Source organism: Gadus morhua, chromosome 17 (assembly GCF_902167405.1).
Source record: "Gadus morhua chromosome 17, gadMor3.0, whole genome shotgun sequence".
Taxonomy (NCBI): Eukaryota; Metazoa; Chordata; class Actinopteri; order Gadiformes; family Gadidae; genus Gadus; species Gadus morhua.
Window position 1 is genome coordinate 9,880,848 of NC_044064.1, and position 16,821 is coordinate 9,897,668.

Genomic DNA, 16,821 nt, shown 5'->3' on the forward strand with positions numbered 1-16,821 from the left:
GGAAAATATTTTTAGATTTTTTAATGTAATTCAAAACTAAAAGTTTAAGTACTGGTGAATGCATGTTTTGTTATTTGTGTAATGGATTGGGTCCGTACCGTACCTTTTATATAATTTTAAGATTAAATATAAAGAAAGTATCAGGAGTCAGAATTTTCAGGCATTCATCTGTAACAAAATATTTTTGGACAAACTTTTATTATCATACATGCAGGCAACGCTCTATACTTTAACACATCAAAACCAAAGACTTTCAAAAGAACACACACACGTACAAACACACACACACACACACACACACACACACACACACACACACACACACACACACACACACACACGCACACACACACACCATGCCCCACCGGCTCTAAGCAAACATTTCCCAAAAAAGCTCCACAGCAATACAATTGCACACCTTATTATCAAGTATAAAGCCTTGGGTCCTGCCTATTATTGTGGGGGACCGTAGCCTTGGACAGGGTAATATGCCGAAGGATTCGAGTTGACCTGCACGGTGGTGGAGGAGATGACCTGTGTGTGACGGCACCGGCGTTCCTTGAGTTCCCGTGCCAGCTGACAGTATGAGCATATGCCGCAGAACGTGACGATACAGCAGTCGTCACAAATGGAGCCCTGCGGTGGGGAATAGAGAGGACGCAAACTAATTATTGATTCATTAATAATTAATTGATAATGTCTTTGATTTCATGGATAAACCCTATTTAATCTGTTAGGGAAAGTGTGAGTGAGTGAGTGAGGGGGGATGAGTGTGTATCACCCCTTTTCCAACCACAGGGGTTGTAAGAAAAAATTACTGTTATTGTGATATTTTGGATAACAATAAAGGAAATCAGGTGAGTGGTTGTTGTTGCATCGTAATTATTGTTGGGGCCCACTTGCCCTTATGCGGTAGCGCTCTCTCACGGAGATCCGGAGGCCCAGGGACACGGCTGGCACTACGCCGCTCCAACACTCCAGCAGGGGGAGACACAGACCCTCGCCGTGGTCTGCGCTGACCCTACAGGGCAGGACGCACGGGCACCAAAATCCAAGGCAGCCTGCACGGTGCGCCACAGTTGAGACAGGTATTATTATTTTGACCAAGCACGGTTGACTACTTGATTCTGATTGATCAATCATTCCCCACGGGCATGCATTACTTTTCAATACCAGGACTCCTCTCCCCATTAAAATGTCAAAATCCTACATTAAAATCAGAAATACCCACCAGATGTTGTTTGAAAACCCTAAAACCCTATTCTCAAAGCACAGCGGGAGAATATTTGAGCTCAATGTTAGTAACTGAGGTACAAGCAGAGTAAAGCACTGAGCCTCCCCCTGCCACCTCAGGGTTGGTCAGCCACTTCCACTTCAGCAGTTTATTCATTACTGAGGGGACATTTTGGGTGTTTGACTCCGAGCTCAAAGGTTCTGGGTTCGAGCCCGACATTCACAGTCAACCTGTAGTCTTCCCTAAGCAAGTGTCAAGTTATTGGCTTGTCAAGTTGACAAACCATTCACATAGACCTCTGAAGAATAAGTCTTGCCTCGAGGATCCGGTTCCATCGGTCAAATGCAAATGGGAAATAACATTGTGTTTTTGAATGATCGTACATAACAAACTCTGTAGGTGGCGAAGAAGTAAAAGCTTCTCACGTTCTGAACTGCACACCTTTTCCATATAGATTCCACTTGGGTTTTGGATTATCGGTGCCGTTAATGCTTCGTCATAATAGTTAACTACTTTAACGGCACCGACAATCCAATACCCTACAGAGTTTGTTATGTGCGATCAGGGACGTCCTTAGGGGGGGGGGGGGGAATTAGGATGATTCCAGGGGCGCATCACTGACGGGGGCGCCCCAGAGGACACTGGTGGTATTATTATTATTATTATTATTATTATTATTATTATTATTATTATTATTATTATTATTATTATTATTATTATTATTATTATTATTATTCGGATTAAATCATCAAATTAAGGTGGTTTGTTTCGTTGTTTTGTTGTGGTTTGTTTCTCCATTTTTAAAAAATCATTAGAAAGTCTTCACACTATTATACCACCCCTCTCATTTGTCATTATTTGGTAAAGCCCATTACGCTACTGCAGAGCAAAGTAGCAGCCAGGCAGATCGTTGCAAGTGTTGTGAAATCGTTGTGAAGCAAGCAAGTCTAAAGTCAGTTTGTGTGTATCCCGGTCGGTGAAATGAAGAAGTCTGGTTGTCAGGGGAGGAAAGAGAGGAAAGAGAGAGAGGAAAGAGCTCAAAGCAGTCGACAGTTCGTCACCCAGTTTTTTTTTACCAAAAAAGGTATATTCCTTCCTCTACACTTTCCCAACAACCTGATAAGTTATATCAAGCCTAGCCTAGCAGCTAGCGCTACTGTAGCTAAAATAATTACAGCCTGCACTGGATGATAAAACTGAAAGATCGTTTGCATTACCATTCACATGATATCCAATAGCATACCTATCTACAAAAAGCCTACATTATTTTTACAACTCGAGCTGACTATTTAATATCTCCCGTATGCAGGCGTTGGAAAGCAACGTGGCCATAGCGTCTTCATAGGATCAACGTCTTTCCTAGGTGTAAATTAACAATTTTTAACCTACACCCTCCAGCCAATCAGAATCGAGTATTCACCCAGACCATGGTATAATTAAGCAATAGATCACGCCAGGCTGTGGTATGTGCTCATTATACCACTGTTAAGGGGCGTTGTCCGGCCCCGACGCGCAGCGGAGGGCCGGCGACCCCCTTCACAGTGGTATAATGAGCACATGCCACTGACTGAAGTGATCTATTGCTTTTATACAACGGTTACTATTATGGCGAAACGAAAGTCATAGACACACTACATTTAAAAAGAAACCAAGAAAGTCAAAATAGCCGTTTAATTAAAGAATACAAAAAAGTAGTCCCTCCTGGCTGCCGCTATGCGTCGCCGCTATGCGTCGGGGGTCGCCGGCCCTCCGCTGCGCGTCGGGGCCGGACAACGCCCCTTAACAGTGGTATAATGAGAACGTACCACAGCCTGTCGTGATCTATTGCTTAATTATACAACGGGTGGCTTGAATCCAGCGATCTGATATCACTGCGTATCACTCCGCGCCTCGAAGTAGAAACAGTTACAAAGTAAAAAATATGTTGAATGATGGAGAGGGTGTAAATGTTGTTACTCCGGGAGTGAGCAAGGCGATGGAGAGACCGAAAGCTTAGGCACACGGCGAGTGAACTGCTCCATAGGATAAATTGCCGGCGAACCGCTCTAGCCGAGACTTCTCTCGGAGGGACGCTAAAGTGTGTTGCATAGCGACCGTCGTGCATTTTGAAGGCAGCCAGGAGAGACTACTTTTTTGTATTCTTTAATACAACGGCTACTTTGACTTTCTTGGTTTCTTTTTAAATGTAGTGTGTCTATGACACACTACATAGTAACCGTTGTATAAAAGCAATAGATCACTTCAGTCAGTGGTATGTGCTCATTATACCACTGTGAAGGGGGTCGGACAACGCCCCTTAACGCCCCGTGCCCACTACCTCCGTCCGTTGACTGATCTCCATTGACTTTGAATGGGGACGGACGCGCAATGCATTGTGGATCCGTCCGTTCCGTTGGAGCCTTCGGCGCCGTCAGAAAGTTGAAAAATGTTCAACTTTTTCGGCAGCGACGGATCCGTCATCCAATCAGATCGCGTATGCAAATGTAAGCACTGTGACGCGACTCGGGCTCTGACGATACTTGAAAGCGGGAAAGCGGGTCATCTTGCATCGCAACAAGCAGGAAGAAGCGGGAAGAACCCGGCGAAGCGATTTGATTGGCTGACGGATGCCTCTGCAAAGACTACTCCCCCATCAGTCAGCCACGCCTTCCCACGTCCGTTGACTGACGAAGGTAGTGGGCATGTAGGGTTACGCCTCGTGCCCACTACCTCTGTCCGTTGACTGATCTCCATTGACTTTGAATGAGGACGGACACGCAATGCATTGTGGATCCGTCCGTTCCGTTGGAGCTTTCGGCTCCGTCAAAAAGTTGAAAAATTTTCAACTTTTTCGGCAGCGCCGGATCCGTCATCCAATCAGATCGCGTATGCAAATTTAAGCACTGTGACGCGCCTCGGGCTCTGACGATACTGGAAAGCAGGAAAGCGGGTCATCTTGCATCGCAACAAGCAGGAAGAAGCGGGAAGAACCCGGCGAAGCGATTTCATTGGCTGACGGATGCCTCTGTAAAGACTACTCCCCCATCCGTCAGCCACGCCTTCCCACGTCCGTTGACTGACGGTGCAGTGGGCACGAGGCGTTGCCTCGTGCCCACTACCTCCGTCCGTTGACTGATCACCATTGACTTTGAATGGGGACGGACACGCAATGCATTGTGGATCCGTCCGTTCCGTTGGAGCCTTCGGGTCCGTCAAAAAGTTGAAAAATTTTCAACTTTTTCGTCAGCGACGGATCCGTCATCCAATCAGATCGCGTATGCAAATTTAAGCACTGTGACGCGTAGGGGTGTGCCAAAATATCGATACTGCGACATATCGCGATATTTCGTCTTGCGGGACGTTATCGATATGCTGACGCCAAATATCGATATTCAAAGGTCCCATGACATGAAAATCTCACTTTATGAGGTTTTCTAACATAAATATGAGTTCCCCTAGCCTGCCTATGGTCCCCCAATTGCTAAAACTTGCGTTTGGTGTAAAACGAGCACTAGCTGTTCTGCTCGCCTTTGAAAAAACGGAGGCTCAAGTGCGCTGATTTGGAATGTCTGTATTCTTGACGTCATCAGGAATCTCAGCTCCTCCCCTTACTCTGCCTGGCCCGCCCAGAGACGTTGGCCCGCCAATGAGACTCGACCGTGCGAGCGCCACATGTGTGTGTGTTTGTGTGAATACACACACTGTAACGCAAGTGTTTCTTGTCGGTTCTTTGACGTGTCTTGTATTTCCTCAACGAGACTGTTGTGGGGGTTATGTTATCTCAGCCATGGTTGAGAAGGAATTGGGAGAAAGGAACTTTGGCTTTGACTGGCTGAAGTACATGAACTGCGTCATGCCGCCGGTTGCCGCGAGGCACCATCGCCCGGCAGCCGGCAGCGCGCGGTTCAGTCGACTTCAGGTTGATGTGAAAGTGGAAGAACCAGAGACGTCGCAGAACCCGACAAAGTCGTTTGTGATTCATTATATCGTCTGGAGGCGCACACCGCTTTTGGCCGTGATAATATGTATTAAATGATATAGATTTCTATGTATTATATGATATTATTTAGATATAGAGCCCCAGGACTGTATCGCAAGTGTTGTACACTTCCTTGTTATTTGGATAACCGTTCTGTCGGACTCTCGTCTCTGGTATTTCTACAACGAGACTCGTATTGGGGGTTATCTCAGCCAAGGTTGAGAATGAATTGGGGGGAAGGAACTTTGGCTTTGACTCCCTCAAGAACATGAACTACGACATGGAGGAGAAAGGGATTGTTGGCGGCGAATGTCTCCAGCTTGAGACCCGCTGAGGGACCACCGCCGGAGGCGGAGGTGCCTAAGCGCTGCCCGGGAACAATCCCTTTCTCCTCCTTGTCGTGGTTCGGTCTACTTCACATGGATGAGGACGTTGAAGAACCAGGAACGTCGGAGAACCCAACGCGGTCGTTTGAGATTCATAATATCGGATCACACATCTTTTGGCGGATATAATATATATTATATAGATATCTATGTAGGCTATATGATAATATTTTGATATAGAGCTCCAGGACTCCCGTGTGTTCTAGAATATTTACAGAACACGGCTAAAGGCTGTGTGCGCCTCGCCATTGCGATACATCCACTGTAAACAGAGCGAATGAAACTAAGCAATGAAATGTTTTCTGCATTTATTTTGTTTTCTAATTTTCTGTTACTTTGCATAAAATGTTTTTGTAATAAATTCTGAATTTCTTCAGTGACACAGATATCGTGATGTATCGTGGGTGAAATTTCTTGCAATATATCGATAATCGCAGAATCGCTGTATCGTGATATTATCATTATCGTGGGTAAAATATCGTGATAGTATCGTATCGTGGGGTACCTAGTGATACCCAGCCCTAGTGACGCGCCTCTGACGATACTGGATACAGGAAAGCGGGTCATCTTGCATCGCAACAAGCAGGAAGAAGCGGTAAGAACCCGGCGAAGCGATTTGATTGGCTGACGGATGCCTCTGTAAAGACTACTCCCCCATCCGTCAGCCACGCCTTCCCACGTCCGTTGACTGACGGTGCAGTGGGCACGAGGCGTCGCCTCGTGCCCACTACCTCCGTCCGTTGACTGATCACCATTGACTTTGAATGGGGACGGACACGCAATGCATTGTGGATCCGTCCGTTCCGTTGGAGCCTTCGGGTCCGTCAGAAAGTTGAAAAATGTTCAACTTTTTCGTCAGCGACGGATCCGTCATCCAATCAGATCGCGTATGCAAATTTAAGCACTGTGACGCGACTCGGGCTCTGACGATACTGGAAAGCGGGAAATCTTGCAATGACAACGCAACAAGCAGGAAGAAGCGGAAAGAACCTGGCGAAGCGATTTGATTGGCTGACGGATGCCTCTGCAATATGGCGACACATTAGTGCCATAATTCACTAATGTGATAAAAGATGCATTCGGGCGTATTATATTATTCCAAACGCGCAGATATTAACTGCGCGCGTGCAAATTACCTCTGCGCGCGCAAAACAGCCTCTCGCACGCGCAAATTACCTCTGCGTGCGCAAAACAGCCTCTCGCGAATGATGCTCTGCTCTCGCGCTCAAATTTAGTTTTGGCACTATGGGGGAGGGAACCAAGGCAGGGCGGGCTTTCCTATGATTGGCCGTTTCTGAAGCGCGATATTTGATTGACAGCCCTCCTCAGCCCTCCTCTCATTCAATTCTGAATTGTACAGTATATGGCTGAAACGATAGTTACGTATTGTAACTCTAGATTATATGAGTATAGGCGCAGCCTTTTAAGTGTCGGCCTCGTTGTCCTTTAAATAGCTGAAGAAAAGCTGTTTATTGGGAGCAGAACGTCCGCCGGCGCCCGACTATATTTGCGAAATGCGGACGTCGTCGAGGCACGCCGCACGCGGACGTAATTGAGGCCCACGCTGTTGGTTGGCGGGGATTACAATTTTTTCAGTGCTACGGCTCACGCCTAGGGATAACCCAATAGCGATAGCCTTAAAAGGCTGCGCCTATACTCATAGAATCTAGAGTTACAATACGTAACTATCGTTTCAGCCATTTACTGTACAATTCATAATTGAATCTGAGGAAGGCTGTCAATCAATTATCGCGCTTCAGAAACGGCCAATCATAGAAAAGCCCGCCCTGCCTTGGTTCCCTCCCCCATAGTGCCAAAATTAAATTCGAGCGAGAGCGCAAAACATCTTTCGCGAGAGGCTGTTACGCGTGAGAGGCTGTTTTGCGTGCGCAGAGGTAATTTGCGCGTGCGAGAGGCTGTTTTGCGCGCGCAGAGGTAATTTGCGCGCGCGCAGAGATCATTTGCGCGCTCGCAGTTAATATCTACGTGTGTGGAATAATATAATACGCCCGAATGCAACTTTTATCACATTAGTGAATTATGGCACTAATGTGTCGCCATACTGCAAAGACTACTCCCCCATCCGTCAGCCACGCCTTCCCATGTCCGTTGACTGACGGTGCAGTGGGCACGAGGCGTACAGTGGTATAATGAGCACATACCACAGCCTGTCGTGATCTATTGCTTAATAATGCAATGATTAACATTCCATACTGCTTGCCAGCATGATAATAACATTTATGCAAACAGATTTTGAATATGTTGATTGGCTGCATTAAAATATTAGCAGACATTAAACCAAGGATACTTACATTTTAGCTGACTTTATTTAAGTAGTCTACCCTTAGATTAATAGCTGCTATTTATTGTAGACTAATGCAGCAAATCAAAACCTACAAATACATATTTAGTCATGCCCAGCTCAATCAAATCAAATAGACTGTTGACAACATTGTTTAATATGTTCAGATAATTATGAGACATATTCTGAATTATATGATGTATCTTAGGGTGCACTCACACTAGGCCATCTGGCCGTGGCCGTGGCCGTTTTCACACCTAACCGTGCTCAAATCTGCCAGTGTTTAGAGTCAGGGCCCTCTTCAATCCATGATGAACCCACAGAAGAAACCAGTAAGGTTGAAATAAAAGAAGGGGAGAAGGAGGACACTCTAAGTAGAAGCAGTCACAGTCTATTAGCTTATTTCTGTCTATAGTAACTACAAGCCAGGTAAATGTGTAAGTATTAACTAAATACTAACTAACTATCGGTATGTGTGTGTGTGTGTGTGTGTGTGCGTGGGGGGGGGGGGGGGGCTCCATAACTGAATTCTGTCAGGGGGCTGTAGAATGTTGGTGTATTTTAGTGTCTCTCTGTTGTTCACATTTCTAGTCTAGGAACAGGCCAGGGCCTCTCATACTGATACAAGGTGTTATCCTTAACATTCTGCCATTGTTATGTCTCAACAAGGTTGAACCGACCTGGTCCTCCAGGACATAGCCAGGGCCAAATACCTTATCAAGGCTGAGAGTGCGTCTGTTCACGTGTTATTCATGTATCCCCTTTTTGTATAATACTCGCCCCAACCCTTTGGTTCGAGGAGTAGAGGGTTTCGACAGCCGAGGAACAAGTCATCGACCACCAGGTCCACTATAGATTATTCAACCTAAGTCTGTATCTCGCTGTACATCCTGGAATAAACCATCTATTCAACCCTCTAATCCAACCTGTCAAGCTGCTTTGATTTCGACTTCAAGAATTACTACTACGACTGAAAATACACAACGCAGAGTCTGTCCGAACAGTTTAGAAATAAGCTGAAATCTAACATTTGGTGCCGTGACACTTTCTTGAAGAGAGAGGAGTGAGAAGACGATTGCCTCTGAAGATTGCCCTGTGACCGAGAAGAGCGCGCGCCCTGCCTGGGAAGACGTGTGATCAACGCCTGCCCTGCCGAGGGACCCGCATCCACAACGCGGCTGAACCAGCGCATCTCTATGCACCACGTGGGAATCAACGGTGACTGAATCTCATTCCACACTCTCGACCAAGAGAAAAGAACAAGAAAGTAATCTTAAAATAATCTACACACACATAACTGTGATTATTATTATTTGTTTTACTATTAGGCTGCACTACATTTGCTGAGTAATGAAGTTGTGTCATTAAGAGCTTGACGAAGTGAGGACCTGTATTAGTGATTAAGAGTTTGTGTAATAATCACTGAATATACGCCATATGAAACTATTGATTGTTTGTTGAATAAGGCCTTTGGTCTGGGTTTGAGTCCTAGAATATTGTTTGTTGAATAAGGCCTTTGGTCTGGGTTTGAGTCCTAGAATATTGTTTGTTGAATAAGGCCTTTGGTCTGGGTTTGAGTCCTAGAATATTGTTTGTTGAATAAGGCCTTTGAGCTGGGATTGAGTCCTAGAATATTGTAATAGCATGTCATTCAAGTGATTTGTTCATCTTTGCTAGTTTGTCAATGTTGATACGTGTCCTGAATATAACTTAAGACGTCTGGTTTGCTCAGGGCTTTTGTTTTACGACTTGTTGGACAAGGAGTGAAACCGTATTTGTATTGAATTCACTGGTGAGGTTACATGAATCGCTAGAGTTTTTGTTTGTGCTATGTTGTTTTGATCCCCGCCGAGGAATCAGATATTGTTTTGATCCCCGCTGAGGAATCACATACATTGTTTTTAATCGAAGAAGGGAAAAGTGTGCCATCATCTGTTGTTGGCATACCGAGCTCCGTGGGAGGCGTCTATTTGTTTCTTTCTAAGCAGCGATTGGTCGCTAGTTTTAGTTACTTTACAGATAGAAAAAATGCCGAAAGGTAAAGGCAGGAAGAAGGCAGAGGAGGAGGAAGAGGATAGCAATCTGAACCAAAGGAACAAGATGTTTTTGAAGTGGAGGTTAGAGAGATTGATCTTTATTCAGTTAGCGAGACTCTGTAACAAAAAGAGAGATGAATTGGAAAAGACAACTGCTCTGAAAAAAATTAGAGAGCAAATCAAACTGCTTGCCGACGAAATTCGTTTGTTCAAGGATGAAGCGACTCGGAACAAAGAGCAGAGGAAGTTCACAGACCTACACACGACGCTAGTCGGAGAAGGACTGATAGCGGCCCGCCCCCTCGACTCAGGGCCCCCAAGGGGGGGTGACCAAGGAAAAGGAGGAGGAACCTTGGGAGTCTATGGTCGCATGTACCCCAAACTGCCATTGTGTGGCCCAGATGGGGAATACATCTTCCCTGGTGGTTTACAGGAGTCGAGACACAGTGATCCGGTCATCTGCAGTACCCCCCACGTGCCACGGAAGGGAAATCCATCTGCCCCACCTGACTATGCTAATCATGATGCGATCCAGATCCCACAACAACCCCCCGAGGTGAGGCCTGGAACAGTGACTAAGAATGAATCACGCATTGGAGGATTTGATGACAACAAACAACCACACTGCAGTGTGATGGGAGGCGCAGCAACACCACACATGATGACCAAAGATGAGAAAGACGAAATAGTTAACCTCAGGCCCTTGAAGAAGATAGAAAGCGCAGAGGGACGCACAATCCTCTATGAACCCTCCAGCCCGAAGGACATCGAAAGATGGAGTACGGAAATCGACCACCCGAGGAGAGCAGGCCTACAGCCATGGATGAAACTGAAACAACTGATGCTTCTGTACGAACTCCACCCCTACGATGGGCTTGCCATATTGTTCAAACACCTGAGCAGCACTGAGCGCACCCAGATTCGATACGAGGTGGAAGATGCCCTTGGAGAAGACGGAATGAGACCAGAGAAGGGATGGGAGGCCATAAAGGCGTGGATCCAAAAGCACTCCAAGGCACAAGTCAATGGGACAACAATCACTCGTTGTATGCAGAAGGAAGACGAGGGTCTGGACCAGTTCAACGAGCGCTTCTTCGAATGTTATTTGCTGTACTCAGGCCAAACTGAATCTGATATGGACAACATCGACCAGTTACAGGACTTGCCTTTGAAGACCATGTATATCCAGCAGGTACTGCCGGAGATCCGAAGGGGAGTGAAGACAAGGCTTCCCGGCTGGGACAACCAAAGCAGCACAATGGCAGCGATCAAGGAGTTCGGAGAAAAGGTGGATCGAGATGAAGAAGTCAGGATTCGATTCCTGGCTGACGAGAAGAAGGAAATGGCCAGGGAACTAGAAAGATTCCCCCAGTCCAACAGGGACAGAGGACGATTCCCCCAGTCCAAAAGGGACAGAGGACGATTCCCCCTGTCAGACAGAAAGAACCTCGACCATGCCACAACTGTGGGCAAATTGGACACTGGATAAGAGAATGTAAAGCCCCTCGAAAGATGTACCGTGACCGCTCCAACGAGAGAGTAGGGGAAGAAAACCGCTCAGACAAAATGAGGGAACGATTGAAGAAGTTACAGGCGTAGAGTGTTGAAGAACTCAGCCGCATATGCGATTAAGTGTCGGAAACCAACAATAACACCAACTTGGAATGACACTCGTTAGATTTGGCACGCAAACTAACTGATACGGGGTTAAGAGTAGGGAGTGTTTGAGTGTTTGTTATTTTCATTCCTTTATTTTCACGAGAGGTTAGTCTTCGAAAGATGCTAGGACTTTTGTCACCTTTGTCGCATATCTAAGTGAGAATTCATGTTGGTTCCTTCTTGACACAACTGCTCAGCTTTAGAACATTTTGTTTGTCTTGTTTTATTTTTGAACAAAGGTTCAATCATTCATTCATTCACACAAGGTTTATTGAGAACTATGATGACTGATTACTGATTACTGATATAACCATTTTCGAATCAAGCGATTTATTTTTGTATGATCATTTTTCATTGTTTATCGAATCATTTTGATTATTATTAATGTTGGAGGCTGTGACAATGCCTCCCCCATGACTGATACTGCACTTTTTCTTTGTCTCATGTTTCATCGTGCCTGGGAGATCCAGGAGACACGGACACTTGATGAGTCCTTGAACTGAACTGTGTCTGTGTTTGTCCTGACGCCCTACTACGAACTTTCATCCTCATCCCCCATCACACCTGCGGTGGCCATCAACTGGAAAATAACTCTGTTGCAACTGCTACTCAAAACCAACTGAGTCATGCAGTATTGTCTGTGATGTTGTTGTGCCAAGCAGAGGGAGGTGTCTCGACAGTTGACTTTCTTGATTCTTTAAAAATGTTTTAATCATGAGTAACCTAATGAGTTTGTTATTTTCTTTATTATAGTGGCCTACACCTGGTTTACTTGTGTATGATTTGAATTTACTTGTCCTATTGCCTTTTATGCTTTCTTTCATTGATTTAGTTAATTATTAATGGGTCACCAGAAAAAACACTGAATTCTCTTTTTGTGGGTGATCTTTAAACTATGTTTAGTATGATCAAGAGGGAGGAATGTAGAATGTTGGTGTATTTTAGTGTCTCTCTGTTGTTCACATTTCTAGTCTAGGAACAGGCCAGGGCCTCTCATACTGATACAAGGTGTTATCCTTAACATTCTGCCATTGTAATGTCTCAACAAGGTTGAACCGACCTGGTCCTCCGGGACATAGCCAGGGCCAAATACCTTATCAAGGCTGAGAGTGCGTCTGTTCACGTGTTATTCATGTATCCCCTTTTTGTATAATACTCGCCCCAACCCTTTGGTTCGACGAGTAGAGGGTTTCGACAGCCGAGGAACAAGTCATCGACCACCAGGTCCACTATAGATTATTCAACCTAAGTCTGTATCTCGCTGTACATCCTGGAATAAACCATCTATTCAACCCTCTAATCCAACCTGTCAAGCTGCTTTGATTTCGACTTCAAGAATTACTACTACGACTGAAAATACACAACGCAGAGTCTGTCCGAACAGTTTAGAAATAAGCTGAAATCTAACAGGGCTCAGAATTCCTAGGGACGTCCCTGTGTGTGATCATTGAAAAACCCCATGTTATTTCCCATTGACATTTGTTGGATGGAACCAGGAGCCTTGGAGGCGGGACTTATTCTTCAGAGGTCTATTTCAGGTAACAAATATAAGAATCCGATTGGCCGAGACGTATAGAGTAAGCTCTCTCATTGGTGGACTGCAGAGACTGGGGATGGTACATTGAGTCAATGGTAATAGAAACAGATACCCACATATCTCCATGTCGTCACAGCAGTTGCACAAGCTGGATGACCACATCTCCCTCCCCGGCTCGAAAGCCGAGGTCACCACCACACTGGGCTGGTTGGTCATCACCTGTTGTTGGATCATCGCCATGGCTACGGACGGACAGACACAGACAGGGAAAGAGAACGATGATAAGAGAGTGATAGACAGATGTAAAACGTGGGATGAGAGAGTATGAGAGTGTTTTACCACAAGGTGTTATGAAAGTCGTCTTGAGACATGAAACCAAAACTGTGGTATGAGTTTCGGAGGAAATTAGGCTTTTTGAAACTTGCCTCAGATGGTTTAATAGGGAACCTATGAATTGTGGGTTTCTTATTTACCTACTAAGTACTGTTTTCCGTGAACAGGGTGGTACAGTCATAACACCACACAAAAATCTCGTCCTGTTTGTTGCTACCATTTTTAACTGAAAGTACAGCTTGAGTGTTTCTGGGGAATATACTGTATAACAATGAACAAAATAGATACTAAAACCCGCCAACCAACCAATGTCTTCAGGTTACTGAGTAAGAAATAAGGTAATAGATGCTGACAAATTGCTTCGTACCATTTAGATCTTTGTAAAGTAGCAATGGGGTGCAGTTTGTAAACTTTTGCTGCTGAAAAGGGTGCCTCACTTAGCCTACATTTTGCTTAATTTTTCTCAGATTTTGGTAATAAACACCCCTCCAAACTACACTGCCATTTACATGTCATCTTTTCCACATTAGAATTATATATTAAATCTTAAATCTAAATCGGCATGCTGAATAAATCAAATCTTGTATCGAAATCGAAATCCTAAATCGAAATGCTTAATCTCAAGCTAAATCGTATACATAAATGGAAATCTTTACATATAAATCCAAATCCAAATCTTGAAATCCTAAAACTAAAACTTTATTGTAGATGAATGAATGAAGCAGCTCGAGTTAAATCTGGAACAAGTGAAGCCCCTTTTTTAGCAGCCAGTTGTTGGCAAATTGTACCAACAATATATTTTAAATGCATCAGCACACACCCTCAGACCACCCAAGACCAAGATCCGCACCATGGGCATCAGGCTTTCCCCGCTGCTGTCCCAAGACTATGGAACGCCCTCCCTGACCACCTGAAGCCCCCACAGACTACAGCTGTTTTTAAAAAAAACTTGCGACTTATCTTTTTTAAAAAGCCTTTTGCTAATTTCCCTTTTACTGTTTATGCATTATATGTTTAAAGGGGACTTATTATGCTTTTTCGACTTTTATGACCTATTAACGTTTTTAGAATGATTGATAGTCATGTTTAACCATACTAAAGTGTCAAATAATGACGTTCATGCATTTCGATGTATTCCCTGCTGACAGTCTAGGGTGGCTGTGCAGAGCGCTAAACATTCGGGACAACAACATTTGCGATTCATTTGTTCACATTTCCGGGAAATCATCTACGTAGAGGCACTCCTGCCTCGCCCCCATATGCCTGGTCAAATCTGCCCGCGCGCGTGCTTCAAGGAAGGTAACCAATCACATCGTTCTTTGAATTTAAATGAGACTAATGTTATTTGCCTCATATTGGTCAAGCTAATATTGTTTCTGTAGTCATAGCTTTAGATCATTGTGATGGGTGTCTCTGTAAGGACTGTGTCTGTGCGACACAGTCCCACAGACACATCTCATGGGCTCGGCCTCTCAGGTGTTTTGGATGTTAGAGAGCAGGCAGCAGATGTTCGGATACTTCCACCTTTGTGTTTCGTGCATTTATTAATGTATTTCTGAAACCCTGTGAATTCTGCTGCTGCCCGTCTTTGCCTCAATCAAAGAGATTCATTTAAAAAGTTTAATAAAAAAGTTTTAAAAAAAAAAAAGAATTATTAGTCAGGTGGTAACAAAAGTACTTTTAGGAAACTGAAGGTTTCCTAAAGGTCTTTTGACGACAAAGACTTTTGTCGTTGCCTGCATTTACACTTTTTTTAAAAAAAACAGCATTCAACCCAACATTTTACATTTTTTACGTAAATTATTAATCTCAGATCCATGTTAATCTAATATTAATTTTTTATTGATAATCATAATTTCTAATGGAAGCACTTGAACTAGCCTTAAGCATATACTTAGAATAAACAATGCAAACAAACTAAAATAATTGCTAAATAATATTTAACCTTGACAATATCAAACACCAAACACGGGAATGAACTACTCCAAATAATATTAATAAAAAATTGTGACAAACCTGCTTTTGAACAGAGCAAATGTCAGCCTTAATGTGGAGATGCAACTTAGATTGCGCATTTGTCTGAACAAGCAACTGTTTATGTCCCCAGAGTCTATCGTAGCAGTCTCAGGATGTGGCTTCCCACCTTCAAACAAGTTTTTTAGGCTAACACACACACACGCACACGCACACACCCAGGGGCGGCCCCAGCACATTTGGCGCTCTAGGCGAGATTGTTGACGGGGGGGGGGGGGGGGGGGGGGGGGGGGATGGAGCGATTGTTGATGGGGGGGGGGGGGGGGGGGGGGGTATGAACTGTGGTATGAGTTTCGGAGGAAATTAGGCTTTTTGAAACTTGCCTCAGATGGTTTAATAGGGAACCTATGAATTGTGGGTTTCTTATTTACCTACTAAGTACTGTTTTCCGTGAACAGGGTGGTACAGTCATAACACCACACAAAAATCTCGTCCTGTTTGTTGCTACCATTTTTAACTGAAAGTACAGCTTGAGTGTTTCTGGGGAATATACTGTATAACAATGAACCAAATAGATACTAAAACCCGCCAACCAACCAATGTCTTCAGGTTACTGAGTAAGAAATAAGGTAATAGATGCTGACAAATTGCTTCGTACCATTTCGATCTTTGTAAAGTAGTAATGGGGTGCAGTTTGTAAACTTTTGCTGCTGAAAAGGGTGCCTCACTTAGCCTACATTTTGCTTAATTTTTCTCAGATTTTGGTAATAAACACCCCTCCAAACTACACTGCCATTTACATGTCATCTTTTCCACATTAGAATTATATATTAAATCTTAAATCTAAATCGGCATGCTGAATAAATCAAATCTTGTATCGAAATCGAAATCCTAAATCGAAATGCTTAATCTCAAGCTAAATCGTATACATAAATGGAAATCTTTACATATAAATCCAAATCCAAATCTTGAAATCCTAAAACTAAAACTTTATTGTAGATGAATGAATGAAGCAGCTCGAGTTAAATCTGGAACAAGTGAAGCCCCTTTTTTAGCAGCCAGTTGTTGGCAAATTGTACCAACAATATATTTTAAATGCATCAGCACACACCCTCAGACCACCCAAGACCAAGATCCGCACCATGGGCATCAGGCTTTCCCCGCTGCTGTCCCAAGACTATGGAACGCCCTCCCTGACCACCTGAAGCCCCCACAGACTACAGCTGTTTTTAAAAAAAACTTGCGACTTATCTTTTTTAAAAAGCCTTTTGCTAATTTCCCTTTCACTGTTTATGCATTATATGTTTAAAGGGGACTTATTATGCTTTTTCGACTTTTATGACCTATTAACGTTTTTAGAATGATTGATAGTCATGTTTAACCATACTAAAGTGTCAAATAA

General features: G+C 44.1%; 1 protein-coding gene across 1 annotated transcript; it reads right to left on the minus strand.

Moving 5' to 3' along the window:
• Window positions 1–179: 179 nt before the first annotated feature.
• LOC115530009 (cornifelin homolog) lies at window positions 180–15,602 on the minus strand. Its single transcript, XM_030339183.1, has 4 exons — window positions 15,462–15,602; window positions 13,229–13,354; window positions 904–1,061; window positions 180–636 (listed from the first exon to the last, which is right to left on the minus strand). Exons 2-4 carry the CDS (start codon window positions 13,350–13,352, stop codon window positions 454–456), a joined length of 465 nt encoding a protein of 154 aa, XP_030195043.1. The 5' UTR covers window positions 13,353–13,354; window positions 15,462–15,602; the 3' UTR covers window positions 180–453.
• Between the last annotated feature and the right edge of the window lie 1,219 nt (window positions 15,603–16,821).